The sequence below is a fragment of the Herpailurus yagouaroundi genome, unplaced genomic scaffold (genome assembly GCF_014898765.1).
Source record: "Herpailurus yagouaroundi ecotype Mexico unplaced genomic scaffold, PumYag 28, whole genome shotgun sequence".
Lineage (NCBI taxonomy): Eukaryota > Metazoa > Chordata > Mammalia > Carnivora > Felidae > Herpailurus > Herpailurus yagouaroundi.
This window is the reverse complement of record NW_024412376.1, coordinates 72,700,682-72,722,941: the sequence shown is the minus strand read 5'-3', so window position 1 is coordinate 72,722,941 and position 22,260 is coordinate 72,700,682. Positions and strand designations below refer to the sequence as shown.

The window sequence follows — 22,260 nt, the reverse complement described above, 5'->3', positions numbered from 1 at the left end:
GATAGACTTCTAAAGAGTGAGAGCATGAATTCCAGATGTATAGATTTCGGTCATACCTTTCAACTCTTCGTAAATTATCTATCTGATTTATAACTATATAAATCATTGTGGTATTTGGGTTAAAAGTAAGGTAATTTAGTCTTGGGTTTTCCATCTTCCCATGTGTAAATCATTTGAACGGTATGCAAATAATTCCCTATTTGAGGCTCCCAGAAAAAATACCTCCATTTCTATCTCTGTACATCATCACCAGCCATAATGAATAGGTCTGCAAGAGTGTGCCAGGAGCCCCTGCCAAGCACATTCTTCAAGGGAGAGAGGCAGTGTAGCCTACTGGGGACAGTGCTGGATTACAAGCTGTCACAATGGTGTCTCACTTCCTAGTAGGTCAGTGGCATCCCTTTTCATGTTACCACATTCTCTTTAGTCAGATGCTATACCACAAGAAGAATTATAAAGTTACACAAGTGTCTTGGAACCTAACAAAGTTTATCATCGTTATTGGGCTAAGATTTGAAAGTCAGGCTTTGCCAGTAAGCCAGAGAGTCAGGTGACTATGGCTTCATCTCTGGAGCAGCTCTCTTCTGGATGTTCTGTGGGGAAAATTCAGCTGTTTCTTCCATGATCAGATTTTGAAAGGTGCTGGGGGAAGACGAGGACTTAAAAAGCAGCCTCCGTTAAGAGTGCTCATTTTTATCAAGGGATTTTAGTTTGGTATTATGTCAGCTGGGTTAAATTGAATCTTGTTTTCTCAAAATCACTGGGATCACAAAATTTGCATTGGCCCAGTCCACACTAGTGCTATCCTTTTTCCTCAAAGCATCCTCGGAGCTTTCTGTTTTTCTCTTGTAATGAGGACAGATGAATACCAAGGGACCCATGCTCAGCATTCTCCCTCAGACTTTTCTGAAAACCAAACAGTAAAGGAAAAGAAAGAAGAAACCCAGTGTCTTTAATTTCTTTTACTATTTTGATTCCTTTTTGGCTTGACATTAGGCTTGCTGTAAGGTCGCAAGCATCTCAAAGCTAAAATGAATGGGTAACAGTGGATTTGGGGATAGTGTAAATTCATCTTCAAATGTGGCCAAAGATTTAAAATAAAGCAGTAATGAGTATTTTTATTTTAGTAGTTCTTCTACACTCTGTAACATAGCAGAACACATTGACTTTAAACAACTCTCTAGAAATACTACGAACTTGCTACCTTATCCTACGAATTATTGTTCAGTGTTTTAAACTCAGTATTGAGGTATTTTGCAACTACAGCTTTTTTACCTGCAGTGTAAACTTTCTTTGTCTTTCTGTCTTTGATATGTTTTTATTTTATCAGTAATAACCTAAAAGTCTTTTCTTTTTCTCACAGTCTGACAGCAATGCAAGCTTCCTCCGTGCTGCCAGAGCAGGTAACCTGGACAAAGTAGTGGAATATCTGAAGGGGGGCATAGACATCAATACCTGCAATCAGGTAAGAGCATGACTCTGTACACAGGGAAGAAACACTCATTATCTATAGATATATTCCAAGAGCCCAAGGTTAATTTTTGTCCTTATTGAATTTACTAAAATATCAGTGATTCAGACTTATGAAAATCCATTTTCATCCTCTTACCAACTTTTGAAGCCTCAGACATTTGTGTCTAGACCTAATTTTGCAGCAAAGCAGATAGATCAAAAATAACAATTGAATGTCAGTTTTTGTCTATGAAATGGCTGGGCCTTGGTCAATAGCTGGAGTATTGACCAAGAATGATGTTTCACTTCTCATTTATCATCAACTAGTTATCCAGACTGGCTTCTTTTCTTCTCTGACATATGCATTTTACTCATAGGTAACTGAGTGTTAAAATTTGAGATAGAGAAATAAGAGAATAAAATAAAAATGATCTCTCCCTCCTTCCCTAATTATTTTTAAAATATGGATTACAATGAGAAGAGTTTGAAACTGTTGGCTTAAGTATGAAGTGTTTGGATTATCCATTCATTTACATCCATTCAGTAATGACTCCAGACAGTATTGTACATTTTGGATATTATTCAGTCCCATGGATATTGAGATTTTTGTGCTATTTTTGGACAAGATTTTTGTACCATGAATACAGTGTCTAGTAGACTTCAGTGTTCACTACAGTGTGCTAAATGTTGGTGGTGCATGTGTGTGTGTGTGTGTGTGTGTGTGTGTGTGTGTGTGTGTGTGTGTTTGACATAGCTGACTGGGAAGTGAGTAATCCTGGCTAATTTTAAGTGAACAGAAGGAAAATCTCATTGTTGGATTCTACCTTATCTATAGAATGCCCCTTTATATCCTGGTATATATTGAGCCCAGTTATGCTCAACCCATGGTTTCCTGAAATTAGTAAATCTTTCAAACACAATTTTTCAAAAAGTAGACATATTATCTCAAACTTACTCTCCTCTCAAACTTCTACCTGCTGATTTCCTCATCAATGTGTCAATTCCAACAGTTCTCCTATCATCTCCCCCTGTACCCACCAACCCAGCTCCAGTATGGCACTCCTTTCTTAGTCCATTTTCTACATCCATATTTCCATTAACTGAATCACCTCAGAGTCACTTATCATGGTTGCCATAATACCCTCCTTAATTAGGTTCTGTCCTCATCCTGTCCACTCTGGTCAATTTCTACACTATGCCTTGAGTTATTTTTATAAAGTAAAAATATAATTATGTCATTTCCCCCAACAAATTTCCAGTGGCTCCCAATGCTTAGATTAGTGAAGTGGTTGTACCAAAATCACTTGGAGGATTTTGCAAAGATTGCAGGATTTCCCTTGCTCCTCACCAGCAAGGGAGAGACGACTCTATGCTGAAAGTCACCAGCATAGAAAGCATTGTCACTGTTGGCAATATTTTTTATCCTTTAGAGGAATGCATTTCTTGGCATTAAAAAATGGTGACAGCCACTTGCTATTGGGAAAAGCAATATGCTGTTTCCCCAATATCTCTAGTATTCTTTTGAATATGACAAGAATTGAAGGACCCTGAATGTTCTTTATCTGGGCCATTTCTTAGAGTGTGCTTACAGTGAGCAACCTTAGGTACCATCTACCTCTTGACAAAAAGCAGGCTTCTTTTTTCTTTTTTTTTTTTAAGTTTATTTACTTATTTCTGAGAGAGAGCACAAGCATGCAAGGGGGGAGGGACAGAGAAAGAGAGGGAGAGATAGAATATGAAGCAGGCTTCAGGCTCTGAGCTATCAGCACAGAGCCTGACGTGGGGCTTAAGCCCATGAACAATGAGATCATGACCTGACCCGAAGTTTGACCCTTAACCGACTGAGCCACCCAGGTGCCTCAATGTGTTTTCTTATTATAAAAGCTGCGTCCTTCTTTAACATAACCCAGTGTGCACAGGCATCTATCATTGGCCCTGTGTGTCACTTCTGAGGGATTGGGAAGGGGCATAGGGAACTGACACAAGCAGCATGGTGACACTCAGCAAGGGCTTTTGCTGTGAATCATAAAGTCATTTGTCTCTGATCTAGGAAACTCTTACCTTCTGCCAACATCATGAAAGAGTAGAGTTTGACTTTTTAGCTTGTATGTGAGATAAAATTCCAGACCTTACATACTGACACTGACCTATGGAATAAGGCCAAATCCCTTTATCCCAATATATAAGATCTTCATATTCTGCATCTACATTCCTTTCTTTATCCATCTTATTTTCCATTAAGAATTGTTTTGATATGTTTCTCATGTTCTTTTGAACAAATAATTTGAACTTTAAGTATATTAGTTACTCTAAAAGAAAAAGAACATCTAAATTCCCATATGGATACATGAACTTCTTCCAAAAATGCCAATGAGACTAAATATAAAATATTTTTATAATTTTAACATATTGCCTTAGATATTTTAAAGTATATGAAATACATTCCCAAATTTTAATATTGATCCATTAAATTTCTAAATGTGCAACATGCTAGAGAATAGGCAATGAAACTATCAGTCCATTTAGGTAAAATTATCATCAATAATGCCAAAAAAGGAACCCAAGGAAAATGAAGTTGACTGCGGTCAAAGCAAATGCACTTAACCCAAAATTGTAACAAATATATTAATTGTATGAAGGATCTTAAGGGTTTTTTTAGGGTTCTTTGGTTTTTTTTTTTAGAAAAATAATCTCTCAGCAGTACTCAGTTTTTTTCTCCTCCTTAGACCAACCTAACTTTTTGAGTTACCTCAAAAACTTTTTAGTGCCTAAATTATTTTTCTTACAGTGGCCAACTGTCCAGTAACATGTTGCTATACAAGGGAAGAACATTTATTTTTGTGAATACGTAGCACAGTATCATGAAACCACACAAAACCTAGAGCCCAGAGACTACAATTTAAGTTGCCTAAGTTCCCTCTCCACTTTTGTCAGTCATTTCAATTCAGAAAGTGACACTTTTCTAATCTCTAAAACAAGATAATAATAATAATACATTCAATCTTATATCACTGGGTTGCAGGGTAAATTAAATTATTAAATAAGAAAGGAATTTTTAAGTTGTACATGTTCTAATTGCAATTAGTATATATAATTCACCAAGAATCAGAAAAATTAAAATTCAACTGCATACAACATATGAGATTGAGTCTCCTCAATCACCTGAATTTACTAGGTAAAAAGTAAGTATTGTTGTCTGGTGTTGGTCTTTATTATTACTATGCAAGGATGTACATTAAATAGAGATTAGACAGCCAGGTCACGATCTCGCGGTCCGTGAGTTCGAGCCCCGCGTCAGGCTCTGGGCTGATGGCTCAGAGCCTGGAGCCTGTTTCCAATTCTGTGTCTCCCTCTCTCTCTGCCCCTCCCCCGTTCATGCTCTGTCTCTCTCTGTCCCAAAAATAAATAAAAACGTTGAAAAAAAAATTTAAATAGAGATTAGAGAAATAAAGTGACTAATGTTAATTATTTAGCCACTGTGTATCAGGCTTTCCGCTGGGGTCTTTACATGTGATGCTTTATCAACCAGCAGAGACAAATGTTATGAGGTAGGTAGATATTTGCTGGAACTTACAAATGCAGAAACTGAGCCCACAAGTGGTTAAGTGATGTTCCCAGGGTCACACAGCTCTGCCTGTCTCCGGTGTACAAGTGTTTTATACTGCAGGACATTTTCCTGAGATGTTGGGATCTGTCTTTCAGGATGTACAATGTGGCTTCCTTTATCTTGAAGCTCAAATCTTCAAGATGTACCATTGTTAGTGTAAAAAGAGCTTTATTCATCCTTAACATAATAGAGATAGAGCGACTTTTAAATCAAAGTGCACCACTACCAGGATTACACTAAAACTCAAAATTCAGAGCTGAATATAATTTCTGAACACCTAAGAGGACAACTCTTCAGCCAAAATACAGCTGTATCTAGCAAATATGTAAAAGCTCAAAGTTACGATGGCATATGAAAGAAGAGAAGAAAAAGTGTCCATTATTTTGCTTGTAAGCCTGGGTTTCTGGGGAGCATCATGGCATGTGACACAGAAACCAGAACTTTCTGTACCCTGCTATATTTCTCAATGAAAGGCAATCTGGGCTGTACCAGCTTTCCAAAAATGTCGGGTGTGTTGGCGTTCTGAGATTCCTTAAGCTGAAATTTGGATGAAAATTTTTTTCCTTATAAAATTTGTCTCATGACTACCAGGAGAATTTTGAAATTTAATCCAAAAATACAGTTTGGCTTTTAATCACTTAAAGGATATGAGAAAAAAATTCATAATTTTGGCACAAAGCAATGTTCTTAAAAAACAAAGACGACTTCAAGTCTTCATTTTTCTTTTCCAAATGGCTAAAAAATCTGTTAACTTCTGTCTTCTCTAAAAGATAAAACTAGTAATTTATTTATTTTATTATCTCTTGTACACTCAGAAAAGAGAATAAATCTTAGCATTTGCTCCCGATCTGAAACTCATATATATGTAATGCTTTTATTTATTTAGTAATTATTCACAGTCTAATAATGTTATCAACAAGGTTAATGTCCAAACATTAAAAATAGACACTATAACCTTTTCATAAAAATAGTTATGGCCGGGCACCTGGGTGGCTCACTCCGTTAAGCATCTGACTCTTGATTTCAGCTCAGGTCCTGATTTCATGGTTTGTGAGTTCCAGCCCCCCACTGGGTTCTGTGCTGACAGTGGGGAACCTGCTTGGGATTCTTTCTCTCTGCCCCTTGCCTGCTTGTGCTCATCCTCACTCTCTCACTCTCAAAAATAAATAAATAGGACCTTAGAAAAAATATAGCCAATTACAAGTCAATAAAAGGCTCAGAAGATTCAGGTACTTTCACCAGGCATAAAATTTATTGGTTTCACTGCAGTGACTTCAAAATAAAGGTTATCACTTATCATTTATTGAATGTAATCCTGGAGATGACCCTGAAAGTTAATAGTCTTTAATATATTCTAATTTTTGGTCTTGACCTTTTACTACTGAGGTATAAAGGTGCAAAATTACCAGTTAGATCTTATGCTTCCTTTATCAAAGACAGAAGGCAAGGTTAAAGGAACATTTTCAAAAGAATTTTAATGTTCCTAAAATACCAGTCCTTTACCAACAAGAAGGTACACCAAACAATGACTTTATCATATGCTCACGTAGTTATGACTCAGACCACAATGCATTTTTGGAAGTCATTTTAAGAATGTAGGTGCTGGAATCCAAATTCTCATTTTATCCCCTTACCAGCTATGTGACCCTGGACACCAAGTGTTTCTAAGACACCGTTTTCTCAGCTGTAAAATAGTGATCGTAACAACACTGGAGCCATAGCATAGTTGTGATAATTAAATGCGATGTTTGCAAAATGCTTAGCAGAATACACATTCAATAAATATTAGCAAATGATAATCCTTATTATAATAATACAGTCTTTTTATATTGATTCTCAGCCTAAACTTTAGCAAAAGCGGTGCTGGTTCTCATAGGCAGGGCAGATCATAAAAGGTATTCTCATAGCCTGTGTCATCAAATAGGAAAGATTGCAGTTAGTAGCAATTTGGTAACAATTTCTGTTTATCTGGGTTAAATTAAACTAAATTTCTTTCCTGGAACTAAAATCCTTTTTACCAATGCCATTTGGATCCATCCACTCTGGACCTCTCTTTAAAAACTCTAACACCGGGGCGCCTGGGTGGCGCAGTCGGTTAAGCGTCCGACTTCAGCCGGGTCACGATCTCGCGGTCCGTGAGTTCGAGCCCCGCGTCGGGCTCTGGGCTGATGGCTCAGAGCCTGGAGCCTGTTTCCGATTCTGTGTCTCCCTCTCTCTCTGCCCCTCCCCCGTTCATGCTCTGTCTCTCTCTGTCCCAAAAATAAATAAACGTTGAAAAAAAAAATTTTTTTTTAAAAAATAAAAAAAAAAAATAAAAACTCTAACACCAATTCTATTAACCTGGGAATTTATAGAGGCGACAGTGATGAATACTTGAGAATTGGACTTCTGGAATTAATGGAACATGGAATGAACTATATTCAGTTTCCTAACCAATTAAATTGGGGCACAAATATACCTGCAAACAATCTTGTTAAGTATTCATTATCTGACATCTCATTTAGAGGAAGCAAAAGTGGTACATCTATCTGGTTCTGGTTACATGTGTCCTTTTGGTTTTGGATTCTATATTATTCTCTAATTCTCTTCAGTGCATTAACACTGGTCCTTGGTCTATACTAAGTAGTACAGATTCAGGTTGGATTTAAATAACATCTGCCCAGTATTTTGGGGCACTTAGAATTTTCATTTTCATTTTCTTTCTTTCCTTTCTTTTCTTTTCTTTTTTTTTTTTTTTTTAGAATTTTCATTTTCATGTTGATAGTTGTTCAATGCAAAGTAATTCCAGTAGACTTTTCATCAGCCACTTGTCCATAACTCTAAAAAATTTTGTCTCACAGATTTAGGAAGATGTTTGAAGTGCAACTCTTATTTCATTTAAAAACGCCAGGGGTAGCTTCATGCAAAGCATTTCTGTGACTGTCTTACGTACTGTGCTGTGGTGGTTTAGATGAAACCAAAACAATTTATATTCTGGGAATTCTCTTGAATGCTCTTTTCCTATGACTAAAAGACATGGGTTTTAATACACAACTCCCATGTAGCCACTCCATTCTCCTTAATTCATCTCAGATATTATAATCACATTATTTCTGCCAGTCTGAACTCAGGCTCACCATTTGTTTATCTTTTTATTCAAACATATAATATGTGTTTACTATGTGGCAGGCACTGACCTAGGTGCAGTGAAAACAGAGACAACACCCCTGCTCTCATATAGCTTATAATCTACAATGTAAGGAGACAGAGATAATCATCAACCAAAAAAGTTAGATATGTGGGGCACCTGGGTGGCTCAGCTGGTTGAGCGTCTGACTTTGGCTGGGGTCATCGTGGTTTGTGAGTTCAAGCCCCACATCGGGCTCACTACTATCAGTGCAGAGCCCACTTTGGATCCTCTGTTTCCTTCTCTCTGCCCCTCTCCCTGCCTGCGCTCTCTCAAAAATAAATAATCATTTAAAAAAAGTAAAAATGTGAAAGGAGTAACTAGTAAGTGATAGTGGGAAAATATAGCAGTAGAGAAGGAGAAGGAATGGAAGGTAAGCAATGTGTTATTTTAGATAGGATGGTCAAAAAAAATGCCTGAAGAATTTGACCAAGGAAGCCCTGCACTATTTGCAGGGAATATATTTTAGAAGAAGGCCTGACAAGTGAGAAAGTCCCTAGGAGGGAGCATGCCTGGTGAGTTCAAGGTCCAGTAAGGAGGCTAGCATAGCAGGACTAGTAGGAGATCAGGGGAAGAGAAGTAAGAGGTCAGGAAGAGTCATCCGCAGCACCAGGTCATATAAGATGTTACAGGGTATTTTAAGAACTTTGGCTTTAATTCTGAGAGGGAAGAGAAGTGATTGATTAGAGGGTTGTTAGCAAAAAAGTGACATAGGTTGACTTAAATTTAAATAGTAACGCTCAGACTTAAAACTGAGAAAGGGCAGAGGAGGAAGCACTTTTGTAATACTTTAGGTAAGAGGGCAAATGTTCTAGACCTGGACAACAGGCAGGAGAGATGGTAAGATGTGGTTGGATTCTGGATATATTTTGAAGAGAGAGCTGATAGATTTTTTTACAGAGTTAGGATAAGATAAGAACAAAAAGAGAGGAGCCAGGGATGAAGGTTGGGGTCACAAGGAGAATAATAAGGGTTGAAGATTCATTAACTGAGAGGGGAGAGGAGGTGGGAGACAATCATCTAGGAGAGTGGAGGGAGAGTGAGTAAGGGTGGCAGAGCATGATTGGAAGGAGGAATTAAAAGCCTACTCAAGGATCGTGACCAGCTAGTATGTACGTGTGTTCTTCTGCAGCCACAGTCAGATACGGACTCAGATGGAGAGTTATATATAACCAGGAATGTGGTTTAGCTAAGCATGTATAGTGTAGCTAGAGAAAGACAAAAGAATTGAGGATGCATGCAAAGGAATGAATAAAATGATTCTAAAAGACTATGCATGCGATGTAGCTCCACTGAGTGAGGAGAGAAACAGGCACTGTGAAAAGGTGAACAGACTGTAGGTGTCAGGCATAGAAGGATTGTTGAAATTGGATCAGTAGATTGGCAAGAGAGTAAATGGTGGTCAAAAGGTCAATGTTCTCAATTGAGATCCGGGGCGGGGGACGGGGGGAGCAGATTATATTATTGGAATGAGAAGGTCTGGAATGTGACGATAGATGTGAGGAGATGATGTAGAGAAAAGGAAAAATCCTTGGCCAAGAAGTCAGGAACCCTTAAGTCCAGAGTTTTGGAAAAATCACTTTTGTATAGGCTGGAGAAAGTGGCAGTATGTGTGTGTGTTGATGATTATAAAGGAGTAAACTAAATCCTGTCATCTCTAGTCTTGTCAAAGCCTTTTCTCTCCTTGTATAAGAAGCAGAGGGAATAAAAAGGAAACCTTGTTTTTAGATGGTAACTTCCCCCAAATTCTCAGAAATGAAGAAAATAGATATGTAGAAGAGAATGTTGCAGTCCGTTATTAAAAAGTGGCTGTCTGCTGAGCTGGCATGATCAGAAGCTACCTGTCTGTTAATGAACCTGCATATGTACATGTATACACCTCAACATAGGCAATTCTTTTTATTTTCATACTCAGTTTCTCTTCAGCCTATTCCCTCAGAAATGAAACATCTTCAAGATAGGGTGAAAGAGTCCAAAATGCAGAAACACAAAAGCTCATAAGGGTACGCCTTGGAGCATGTAACTCCTGGCTCCCCCCTCCTACCACCATCATCACTACCAAAGAAAAAAAAAAAGAAAAAGAAAGCAAAGCGGAGGTGGGGGGTGCCTCGATGGCCCAGTTGGTTGAGTATCAACTTTGTCTCGAGTCATAATCTCATAGTTCATGAATTTGAGCCCCTCATCGGGCTCACTGCTGTCAGCACGGAGCCCACTTCAGATCCTCTGTCCCCCTCTCTCTCTGCCCCCACTTTGGTCATGCTCTCTCTCTCAAAAATGAATATAGACATTTTTAAAAAAGGGCAAAAATATTTTTAAAAAGCCAACATCAATGAAAAAAGAAAGTTCTTTGTACAGGGCAGAGTGGGCAGTGGGGACAGTCTGAAATGAAACCCTGTATCTTAGTGGTATGCAAAGTCATTGCTGGGGTGAGTAAAGAATGCTTGGGAAAGGGGTTTATGAGAAAATTCATGGCGTGATGTTTTCTTGAGGAATGAGGAAAGACAGCAGTTGTGCCCATGGCACGTAGAGAAAGGTAGGAGACAGAGAGAGAGAAACAATTTATCAGGGAGTTAAGAATATATTTTCTCGGGGCGCCTGGGTGGCTCAGTCGGTTAAGCAGCCGACTTCGGCTCAGGTCATGATCTCGCGGTTCGTGAGTTCGAGCCCCGCGTCGGGCTCTGTGCTGACAGCTCAGAGCCTGGAGCCTGTTTCAGATTCTTTGTCTCCCTCTCTCTGACCCTCCCCCGTTCATGCTTTGTCTCTCTGTATCTCAAAAATAAATAAATAAAACGTTAAAAAAAAATAAAAAGAATATATTTTCTCATCCGAAGCAACCACCAGAAGTTTATCAAGAGATTTATTATTCAAGTTCCCTTGGAATTATTCGTTTATTATTATTTTTTTAATAAAAGCAATCCCACAGCATTCATTGTCATCCAGTAATGACATAAAGGTAAGCAAAAGAATAGGAACAAACGTTTTAGAACTATGCTCCCAACAATGGATCTCTCAAAAAAAACAAACTACATGGTCTTCTCAAGAATTTCTCACTTCATTGATCATTTATAGTTGGAGACACTTTGAAACAGGGTAATATTATCCCCTTTTAGCATGATCCGACCCAGTTGTTTTCTTGACTTTGTTTTAGAATGAATCTCTTCTGCATCATCTAATACAAGGTTCACGTACTCATCAAAGTCAATGATACAGCGCTCTATCTACATGTTCACTTGCTCATAAAACCACACCTGAATCCAAGATCTATTTTGCAGGTATCTGAAGATGAGGTTGATGGGCTGCACCATCCCCTTCTGCACTTTTTGACCCTGGCCATGGTACGCCATGGTGGAAGCTGACAAAGACCGCTGGAATTATTAAACATCAAACTAGCAATGGTCTCTACCGCGTTTCTGAAGTATAGCTGACATACAAAGTTATATTAATTTCACATGTACAACATAGTGAGTCAACAATTCTATGCCCTAAGCGATACTTACTGCAACAAGTGTAGGTACCTCTGTCACCATACAATGTTCTTACAATATTACTGACTATATTACCTATGCTGTATTTTGCATTTCCATGACCTATTTATTTTACAACTGGAAATTTGTACCTCTTCATCCCCTTCAGCTATTTTTCCCATTCTTCTGCCTCCCTCCCCTCCAGCAATCACTTTTGTTCTCTGTATGTATGAGTCTGTTTCTGTTTGTTTTTATTGTTTAGATTCCACATATAAGTGAAATCATCCTGATTTGCCTTTCTCTGACTTATTTCAGCTAACACAATAAGCTTTAGGTGCATCCATGTTTTCTCAAGCGGCAAGGTCTCATTCTTTTTATGGCCGAGTAGTATTTCATTGTAACGTATACTCTAGAGCCCTTTTTTTTTTTTTAATTTTTTTTTTCAACGTTTATTTATTTTTGGGACAGAGAGAGACAGAGCATGAACGGGGGAGGGGCAGAGAGAGAGGGAGACACAGAATCGGAAACAGGCTCCAGGCTCCAAGCCATCAGCCCAGAGCCCGACGCGGGGCTCGAACTCACGGACTGCGAGATCGTGACCTGGCTGAGTCGGACGCTTAACCGACTGCTCCACCCAGGCGCCCCTCTAGAGCCCTTTTTAACAACACCTTTTAGTGAGATTTTTTTGTGTTTCTCTAAAGGGGCACTAGATTATTTTTAGCTATTTGCATCCACAACTAACAATTTAGCAATATGCAGAAAGCCGCATAAACTGGGAACTTGGAACATTAGCAACACAGGAAAATTAAGAGGTTTATAAAGAAAGGTTCATAAAATATACCAATGCAAATATGGCTAAAATTAAACCTAAGGGGAAGAGAGGCTAGCACTGACTTATATGATCATGACAAAGAATGATTACAAACTAGAATTTCAGCTTCAGTGTTGTTGGTCAGTGAAAAGGGCACTCTGTTGGAAAGACTAGGAGACCCAGGATTGGCACATAGTAAGAATCCAATTAATATTTGATAAATAAATAATTGAATGAACACAGACATTTGGCCAGTCACTTAAACTAGTCTGAGTCTCAAATTATCCATTTTTGAAGTGAGAAAAAGTAATACCTATGATATCAAATAATAGTTACCTTTGGGGTGCCTTGGTGGCTCACTTGGTTAAGTGTCTGACTCTTGGTTTTGGCTCAGGTCATGATCTCACGGTTCATGTGTTCAAGCCCCATGTCAGGCTCTGTGCTGACAGTGCAGAGCCTCCTTGGGATCCTCCCTCTCCCTCTCTCTCTGACCCTCCCCTGCTTGTGCTCACTCTCTCTCTCAAAACAAATAATTAAGCTTAAAAAAATAGTTACCTCTATTGCATGTCTACAATATGCTTATCACTGTACTGCATACTTTATAATCTTCTCAACATCCTTCTCTGTCTCAAAGGGAGACCACTGGGTGCTCAAATTATACATGTGAAAACCCATTGTGTTGTGCACACTCAGGAGACCAAAGTATGGTTCTGACAGTTGCAGTTAGATAGGATTTAATTAAGATGTATGGCCATGATTGATGATTTCACTCAAACTAGAGTAGCTGTAGGGACAGGTTTGGGAAAGTACTAACAAGTTTATTCCTTCTAACTTAACCAAAATTGTCATTATTTCTTTCAGATAACTTGTAATTTTGTGTAATGCATAGGAAGGTCTTGGTCATGCCTCCTCAAACATTTATTCTGCTTTCTAGATGGAAGGACCCATGTTTTGTCAGGTTATGTTTACAAACCATCTCTTAAGGCAGTATTTCTTCTCTGTAGAGAGAGGAGACTTTTTTTAGAACCCTGAGAATACATCCATATGCTTCAGTGTGAGAAATACTGCGTTTAAATTTGGGTGTTCCTTTCAGTGATCACTTGGAATCAATTGACACAGTCATAAACATGACCAAGAAATTACCACATGATATTTAATTAAATATCCTCAGAATCCTGAGATCCTTAAGAACACATCAAGGGATTTCAGACTGAGAAAAGCCCGTTTAGATTAAGTGTTTCTCTCAGGATCTAATTTCGTCTTATGCATGTTAATGTTAACCAGCTGTAGCCTCAGAGAGTGAACTTTTCCTGATTGTGTTTACAAAGGCTAGAAATCATTCTGTTTGTACCTGACTTGCCCACGCATTGACTACATTTACTGACAAATGTAGAATAACTGGATGGATTAAGCAGACGCCTATTTACCTCCATATGGTACTTACTATTCATTAGCTTACCCATTGTACGAACATTATTAAAGTATCCTTTTTCTTATACTAGATACTATATGAGGTGTAGAGCTTACAAAAGTGAATAGGATTTGATTCTTGCCCATGATAAGCCTTGTTGGGAAGATAAACAGAGAACACAAACACAATTGTAAGAAGAACCAAATTTTGTGATTACTCAGAGGATAAACTAAGCCAGCTTGTGAGTCTTAGACAAACCTGAAATTGACACTAGATGAAATTTGTAGGAATCATTTTATAATGATGGAAAGCAGAGTAGTGGTATGTTACCTGGAAGACTCCTAAAGCCAACCTTTATTTTGTGGTGGCTCCGTCCTCGCTCTCTTCATATTCTTTTAGAGTCCAGGATGCCAACTTCGGCTTGTTTTTAATTAAAGTTGTTTTAAAAAATGAGAACATTAGAAGTCATTGTAATTCTATAATAATATTGCTAACTTTTATATGGGTACCTTCACATGTAGACTTGGTTCCTAGCACAATTTGGCATACCATAAAAGTTCAGTAAATGTTTTAATATGTGAGTAATCGACACTCAATTGTTATTTCACATTGAATTTAAGCTTCCTCTAGTCTATATTAAATTTGAACTTTGTAGCATGGTTTTATGTGAATTTGATATTTAGTACAAAACTGTTTCTTCACTTGTGCCTCATTAGGAGTGGGAGGATAGGGGGGTGCCTGGCTGGCTCAGTCGATAGAGCATGTAAAAAACCTCTTAATAAACAGGTTGTAAGTTCAAGCCCCACGTTAAGTGTAGAGATTACTTAAAAATAAAAAATCTAAAGAAAAGAAAAAAGAAGTAGGAAGGTAGGGTACATTCTGGAATTGCTATGGAACGTTTTTATGTTCTGTTCTCCCTTCTTGTTTTCCTTCTCTTTGAGATCCTGCCACTCTTTCCCTTTTTTACTTCAGTCTCATCCTTGAGCCCTGGAGGCACATCCACTCGAGGCCACAGCACTAAGGAGTTCTTCCGTTTCATTAAAAAAAAAAAAAAGTTACTGGTTGATTCTGATATATACTCCTTATCCTTGCTTACCAATTTTGATAAGTTCCATGTTAGAAGGAGAAAATCCAGGTTTTAAAAAAATGTTTATTTTTGATTAGAGAGAAAATACCCGCGCATGCTCGCACACAAATGGGGGGAGGGGCAGAGAAGGGAGACAGAGGATCCAAAATGGGCTCCAAGCTGACAGCAAGAGAGCCCAATGTTGACAGCGGAGAGCCTGATGTGGGGCGAACTTACAAACGACAAGATCATGACCTGAGCCAAAGTGCAATGCTTAACCAACAGAGCCACCCAGGTGCCCTGAAAATGCCCTCTTTTAAAATGAGTTGATTGAAATATTAAACGAATCAGTGATAAATCTACAAAGGCAAGATTTATTCTCTTGTATATTTATTTCCTTTAAAATCTTCTGGAAATTATACCCTCATTACTTGTCGTTTGATCTAAGAACCACAGAATTTTATTACTAAGAAACTTAAAGATCAACCAATCTAAACCCTTTCCTTAATTTTTACTTTAAATTAAAACTAGCTAAGTTTCACATGGATATGATAATAATATTCTAGAATGCATTATAGAATTCTTTTCTAATTTTGACACATTTGGACACTTTATGTCTCGAAAGGAGATTTCCCTTTAATTACTGACTTACTGTGAGACACTGAGATACTTACTATTCCACAAAATACCAAATAGAATTAATGAGAAATTGAAGTCTAAAGAGAGCTAAATAGGATTATAATGCAGAGTCCATAGATTTTTTTTTTTTTCAATTCTAGGAGTTAAGGGTATAGTTTCTGAGCTAGAATCACCAGGTAATTCATAATTCATAATGTTCAATTTAAGATTAAGTGAGTTAATGCAATTAAAAGCTTAGAACCAAGCTTGACACTTAAGAATGTTGTATGTTTTAGCTATTTAAATAATTTGCTGCTGACTTTTAAAGTTAATATTTAAATCTCTTTAAACCATGACTATTATAATAAGTAGCTCAAATAATGTTCTTTCTTTGAACTTCATATAGTATTTTGCTTTAGCATGTGTTAAGTCAAATATGAAGGAAATAGTGTATCTATTATTTCTCATTAAAATTAACCAAAGAATGAGCCCATGTGAAAACAACACTTAAATGAAGAGAGTTAAAGCTTTCTGTCATAAAATAGCAGCTCTTTGAATTTTGTAAAGGATGACTACTAATGGACCAGGTTCTGTCTTTCCTAGGTTTCATTAGAATTGAAAATGCCTTCTCTGTAAGATTTTATTTTTTTTAATGTTTAAAATTTATTTTTATTTTTATTTTATTTTGAGAGAGAGAGAGAGTGAGTGTGAGTTGGGGAGAGCAGTTCAGGGAGAGAGAAAGAGAACCCCAAGTAGGCCCCATGCTCAGCGCAGAGCCAACACAGGGCTTGATCCTACCACCCTGGGATCATGACCTGAGCCAAAAATCAAGAGTTAGACACTCAACCAACTGAGCCACCTAGGTACCCCTAAAGATTTTGTTTTTAAATAATCTCTTCACCCAAAGTGGGGCTCCAACTCACAACCCCAGCATCGAGAGTCACATGCTCCACAGACTGAGCCAGCCAGGCATCCCAGAATCGAAAATACTTATAAAGTAAATAATTTCTGCATAAATTAATAATTTCCCTAGTCCAAGTAAACATTCTATAGTAGACTCAAAAATGCTCAATTCGACTCATTGTATTTAACCAAATATCAGTGATAGAAAACAGGAGTTAGGAGTATATGAATTTATTACTTATTGCACTTAACCAGGAAATCATAATATTTTACATTTGCATATTATTTTATAGATTCAAAATAGCATAAACATGCATTATTTTATATTCTTTTTAAAAATAACTATCTGACGAAAGCAGAGTGGGAAATTCATCTGTTTTACTAACGAAGAAACTTGAAATTGTGTTGTTAGTAATGGAGACAGGCTAGGAACCCAGGTTTTGTGTTGCCTCCCCTGCACCACACCCCCTCTCAGAGCCCCGGATGTGCATGCGGTTCAGCAGTGACTTAGTGGATATTTCCAAAGTGAAGAACTCTTCTTTGTCCCATCATCATCCTTCATATTTACATCACAACACCCATCTAAAAATAAGAATTATTAAGTTCAGAAAATTCAAATAAGCATACCATAAAAACCAATCCTCTCTTAGAATGGTCTTTGTGAGCGTTAGCTTTGATCTGAAAGAACATCTACTTTTCCCAACATGCTTGCATGTCTTACCTAAACCTCCTTAGTTTTTTTTTTTTTTTTTTTGCAGTCCAGACCATGCATGTGTACACAGTCGTGTGCATGTATGTGTGTGTATGGTGAAAATTTTCACCAAAAAAACCCAAAACAAAACAAAATCAACACTTGCTCATCTACTTGCACTGTTTGTCTTTATTCCACTTTATATTTTAAATTTTTTTTTTTTCAGCGTTTATTTATTTTTGGGACAGAGAGAGACAGAGCATGAACGGGGGAGGGGCAGAGAGAGAGGGAGACACAGAATCGGAAACAGGCTCCAGGCTCTGAGCCATCAGCCCAGAGCCCGACGCGGGGCTCGAACTCACGGACCGCGAGATCGTGACCTGGCTGAAGTCGGACGCTTAACCGACTGCGCCACCCAGGCGCCCCACCACTTTATATTTTAAAATGTTGATTGGCAGTCCATTCAATAGATTTTATTTTTTTTAATTTCATTCATTCATTCATTTATTTATTTAAATATAATTTATTGTCAAGTTAGCCACCATAAAATGTATACAGTGTGTTCTTGGTTTGGGGGGTAGATTCCCGTGATTCATCGCTTACATACAATGCCCATTGCTCATCCCAACAAGTGCTCTCCTCAAAGCCCATCACTTATTTTCCCCCCATCCAAGCCCCCCCCCCCCCAATGAAACCTCAGTTTGTTCTCTGTATTTAAGAGTCTCTTATGGTTTGCCTTCTTCTCTGTTTGAAAGTATTTTTTCTCCTTCCCTTCCCCTGTGGTCTTCTGTTAAGTTTCTCAAGTTCCACATATGAGTGAAAACATATCTGCCTTTCTCTGACTGCCTTATTTCACTTAGCATAATACCCTCCAGATCCATCCACATTGTTGCACATGGCGGGATTTCACTTTTTTCTAATTGCCAAGTAGTATTCCATTGTATATGTAAACCACACCTTCTTTATCTATTCATCAGTAATAGATTTTACAACCCACTTATGCAAAATGACCTACAGTTTGAAACTTGATTTACAACTTAATTATTTTAGCTTTACAAACATAAATAGGTAACTCAGATCAAGTTTGGACTTCTGCTCTTCCTCTTTTTAGTGGTGAGGATTTTGAGACAAGTCACCTGATTTCTGAGAATTTTAGGGTCCTTCTTTGTAAAATATAATGTGTGATGTAATATATGTAAAATATAATAATGATATCTATGTCATTGAGTTTCTTATTCTTTGATTCATCAAGTATTTATTTCTCAGCCCCATAACTTCTTCATCCCTCTTGATCTTGGTAAGTTTTGAAGAATTTTCACAACTCTTTCTTCTTCCAGGCCAAGTCATCATCATATTTAATGTCATTCTCTATATTTGGGGGATTATATGGTAGAAAGATTTGATAGGGCTGAACAGGGGAGAAAGACCAGTGGCCAACAAGGGAGCTACTAGCCAGAAGCACTACAGATATCTGGGTGGCCCTGGATCATAGATGATCCTTAGATGAAATGGAGATCGGGAAGTGGACTATACAAAGTGATATTTTCAAAGCATTCTTATTCTAAGCATTTTCCCATGTAATGATCAATGAGCTACCAAACTCCAAGCCTCATTGTAAATTAGGAAATACCTTACTAAAAATTCATCTTTTGGGAATTACAAAGAAAGCCTTGAAGATTTGAGAATAACTCACTAATAAAACAAGTTTCCTCTTGGGTCACCCACAGTTTGATTTACTATATTAGATCAAAAACCTTTGAAGACCAGCCAAAGACATGGTAAAATCAGTTAAATTGTATCTGACACATTGTTTGCTTTGCTGTCCCCGATCTTCCCCAAAACTGAATGAATCCGTAATTCCATCACAGTAAGTACTCTTAGTTTAGAGCAGCCACCATGGAAGAGATGGGAAAGGTGCAGCTAGATTATGGCTGGGTGTAACCAGTGAAAATTGGATTGGGAATATATAAACAGGTATTTTTGTTATGAGTTTGATTTTTTTCCACATGTAGGTAATTTCTTTTGCTAATGTCACTTATGCCAATGTAAGTATGAAATTGTAAATCATACTCATAATTATCGTATCTCTAGATGTGGGCATTTTAGTTCCTCTTGAAAAGAACTCCTGGTTTAAGGCATCTCTGACACAGGAGCCCCATTCAGAGTGGGGGTGAGATGGAGATTGGGGGTCAAGTTTCATTTTCTTTTCTCTGTTACTGCCCTTTGTCCCCATTTGCTCTCCCTTTTCCTTCTAATATATTTCAAGAACTTGTATATTTCAGTTGCCTCCTTCCTAATATTTGCATGTTAGTAGAATTAAGGAAGTTAAGGAAGTTAGTTGTACTTTTCTGATATGCATAAGACAGACTGGAGTACCCTTAACTCAAAATGTAAAATTTGTAAAGAAGAGAAGCCAGAGATTTGAAAAAAATCACAGATAAGTATATGCTCGTGCAGAGGTGGTTTTCAAGTGTGTAACTAATAACTATTTTGGGGCTCTTTGGGTACAGAAAATACATCACATGTCCTTTGCTTCTCCCTTAGAACATAGCTCCTAGAGATGAGCACTTGGTGGGTAGCTGGCACACACTTGCTGATTAGCTGATACCTTCCTAAGTATTCATGCAAAACAGTTGAATGGATTTCGATGCAAAAATTTAACCTTTATATATGTTTAGCTGTATCTTCTTGAATCTGTTCCTTAACTTTCTCAGATGGACTACTCTATATCTTACCTGTGTGTGCCAGAAATGTAACCAATGCTTGAATGGCTCTGTACAAATTTTTATTGACTATCTGTTCTACCTGAGGTTTCATATGATCATAGTTTTATAGTTTTATATGATCATAGAAAAGCAGTCAATGGGCAAAATATCTCATAAAATCAACAAGAGAAGTGGTGACTACAGCTTATTGTAAAACCTGATTGTAAGCAAAATGTTATAATGTTGCTTTATAAAAATTTAATAGAACAAAAATATGACCTTTGATTGAGTAATTTGCACATGGTTTGTTTCAAAGCAGCATTAAGACCTTATTATTTTTTAAAACTATTTAGTATGTTTAATCATTTTAATGATATTATATACAAAAAGCATTATTCCAAAAGTTGTAGAATCAAAGGTGAGAACTTGTCTAGGACTTACAGAACTATAAGCCCTTGCTCACAGTAAAGCTGAATTAACATTTGTTGATTGTTTCAAAAGACTCAAATTCATATTGTTTTTATCAACATTAATTAACATTAAGTCAATATCAAGGGCTTATCAATAGTAACCTGCTGTGCTTGGTTCCCATTCAGTATGTGGCCATGACATTAACTGGTAGGGTTAGCTCCAGGACTCCCGGTGCAGGAGGGCCTGTAGTGCTGGGCACCAGCACAGGAATACCGGATAAGAGCAGCAAGGAACGCTTGAAGGAAATGGAGGTGGGGATTTGAACAGGAAGTTCTGAGGGCTCTAGTAACCAGAATCCCCACTGTCATGCCTGCTGCACCCAAGGTCCCCACGGTAGTACTGGTGCAGGTGCCCATAGCTCCTGTGATTTGCCCAATTATTGTGACCAAAACATTCCAGCACATCCAACAGACTCTTGGACTCATGATTCCTCCTATGGTCCACTTAGCTTTGGCCCTGGTGATTGGAATCATTTGAGCAGTCTAGGGGCTCAGGGAGCCCTGTTCCTATCTATGTCATGCAGCTGTGGTCTCCCAGAGGATCCCTATCCTGCATCTGGCTTCATTTGCCACGTACTGCAGAGAGCAGATTACGATCTTAACTCTGTAGTAGGTAGTCTCTCTGCCTCTGGCTTTGCGGGCCCTCCCACCGGTCTTTATGGGGCCCCTATCGTGCTGCCCGGAATGGCCGGCCCACTTCCAGTCTCCATGGGTGCTCTTAGGCCTCCCCTAGAAGGGCCAGCAACACCCTGAGAACTGGGCTTAGGCCTGGCATTGGCCTGAAAGAGAAGGAAGAAGTAGTGGAAGCAGCGGATGGGCTAGACAAGACTAGTGCGTTGGTGGCTGTGGAGCAGGAGGCACCCCAGCTGGTGTTGCAGTCACCGGTCTCAGCCAACCAGAGTGGCCTCTCCCTGCCTTTGCCTGAGCTCTAGCCCCAGCCCCTCCCATTGGAAGTCAGCTCGCACAGTGCATATCTGGACTTTTGTCCCTGAATCTATGGACCCGGCCGCTTTGCCTTGACCTTATGACTTTGGAGGTCCCAGAGGCCCTGGGTAAGGACGAGAAGGAAGGAGAGCCAGAGAATCGAAACGCACCATTCGTTCAGCACCTAGGAGTCCCCCAGCCTGCTGGAGCGGGATGCAGATGATTTCCACATCTTCTGTGGGGATGTGGGCAGTGAGGTGAACCATGATATCTTGCATACACCTTCAGCTGTTTCCCATCCTTTTTTATGGCTAAGGTGATCTGCGACAAGTCTGAGGCAAGACCAAGGGTTCGTCAGCTCTTAACGACCCCAGCCATCATGCACAGACTATGTGCGTGCCAAGCCTGAGATGAGTGGGAAGTAGGTGAGCTTGTGCCCCCCTAACCCACACACCTCCCTATCAAGGGTGGAAGGACCGGTAGCTGGATGTGGTGCAAGAAGCAGAAGGAGAAGAAATCAGACCTAAGATGGGGTCTGTGGCCAGGCACCTACACCCTCCCTCCTGGGGGGCTTACTCGTTCCCACAGTTCTCTTTGGAAAACCCTCAACAATTCACCCACACATCCTCCCCCAAACCAGTTTCAATAAGTTTACATTCATTAAAAATAAAGGCTAAAACAATGACACACAACTGGTGCTCATAAAGTTTTATTTCTTTATCATTGTCATTGAGTTTTCATTATTCTCATTATCATTTTTTTGATAAGACCATTTTATAGATAAGACCATTATAAGACAAAGAGGCTAAGTGATTTGCCCAAAGTCACACATCTGGTTTGCAGCAGAGCAAGGACCAGTTTGCATTTCTTATTCCCAATAGCATATTATTATTTCTGCAGTTGATCACACTGTCTTAAAAAAGGAAGGAAGGAAGGAAGGAAGGAAGGAAGGAAGGAAGGAAGGAAGGAAGG

At 38.6% G+C, this 22,260-nt stretch overlaps 1 protein-coding gene and 1 pseudogene across 8 annotated transcripts in view; one reads left to right on the top strand and one right to left on the bottom strand.

The window, feature by feature from the left end:
- The window catches only part of LOC121030809 (ankyrin-2-like), a 554,568-nt gene that overhangs the window by 469,806 nt on the left and 62,502 nt on the right, over positions 1-22,260 (top strand). For all 8 annotated transcript variants that reach the window (XM_040475639.1, XM_040475659.1, XM_040475667.1 and 5 more), the window contains one exon: positions 1,364-1,465. In XM_040475639.1, the coding sequence (XP_040331573.1) occupies positions 1,364-1,465 (102 nt within the window). The remainder of the gene's footprint in view (positions 1-1,363; positions 1,466-22,260) is intronic.
- LOC121030835 (small nuclear ribonucleoprotein E-like) lies at positions 11,262-11,842 on the bottom strand (annotated as a pseudogene).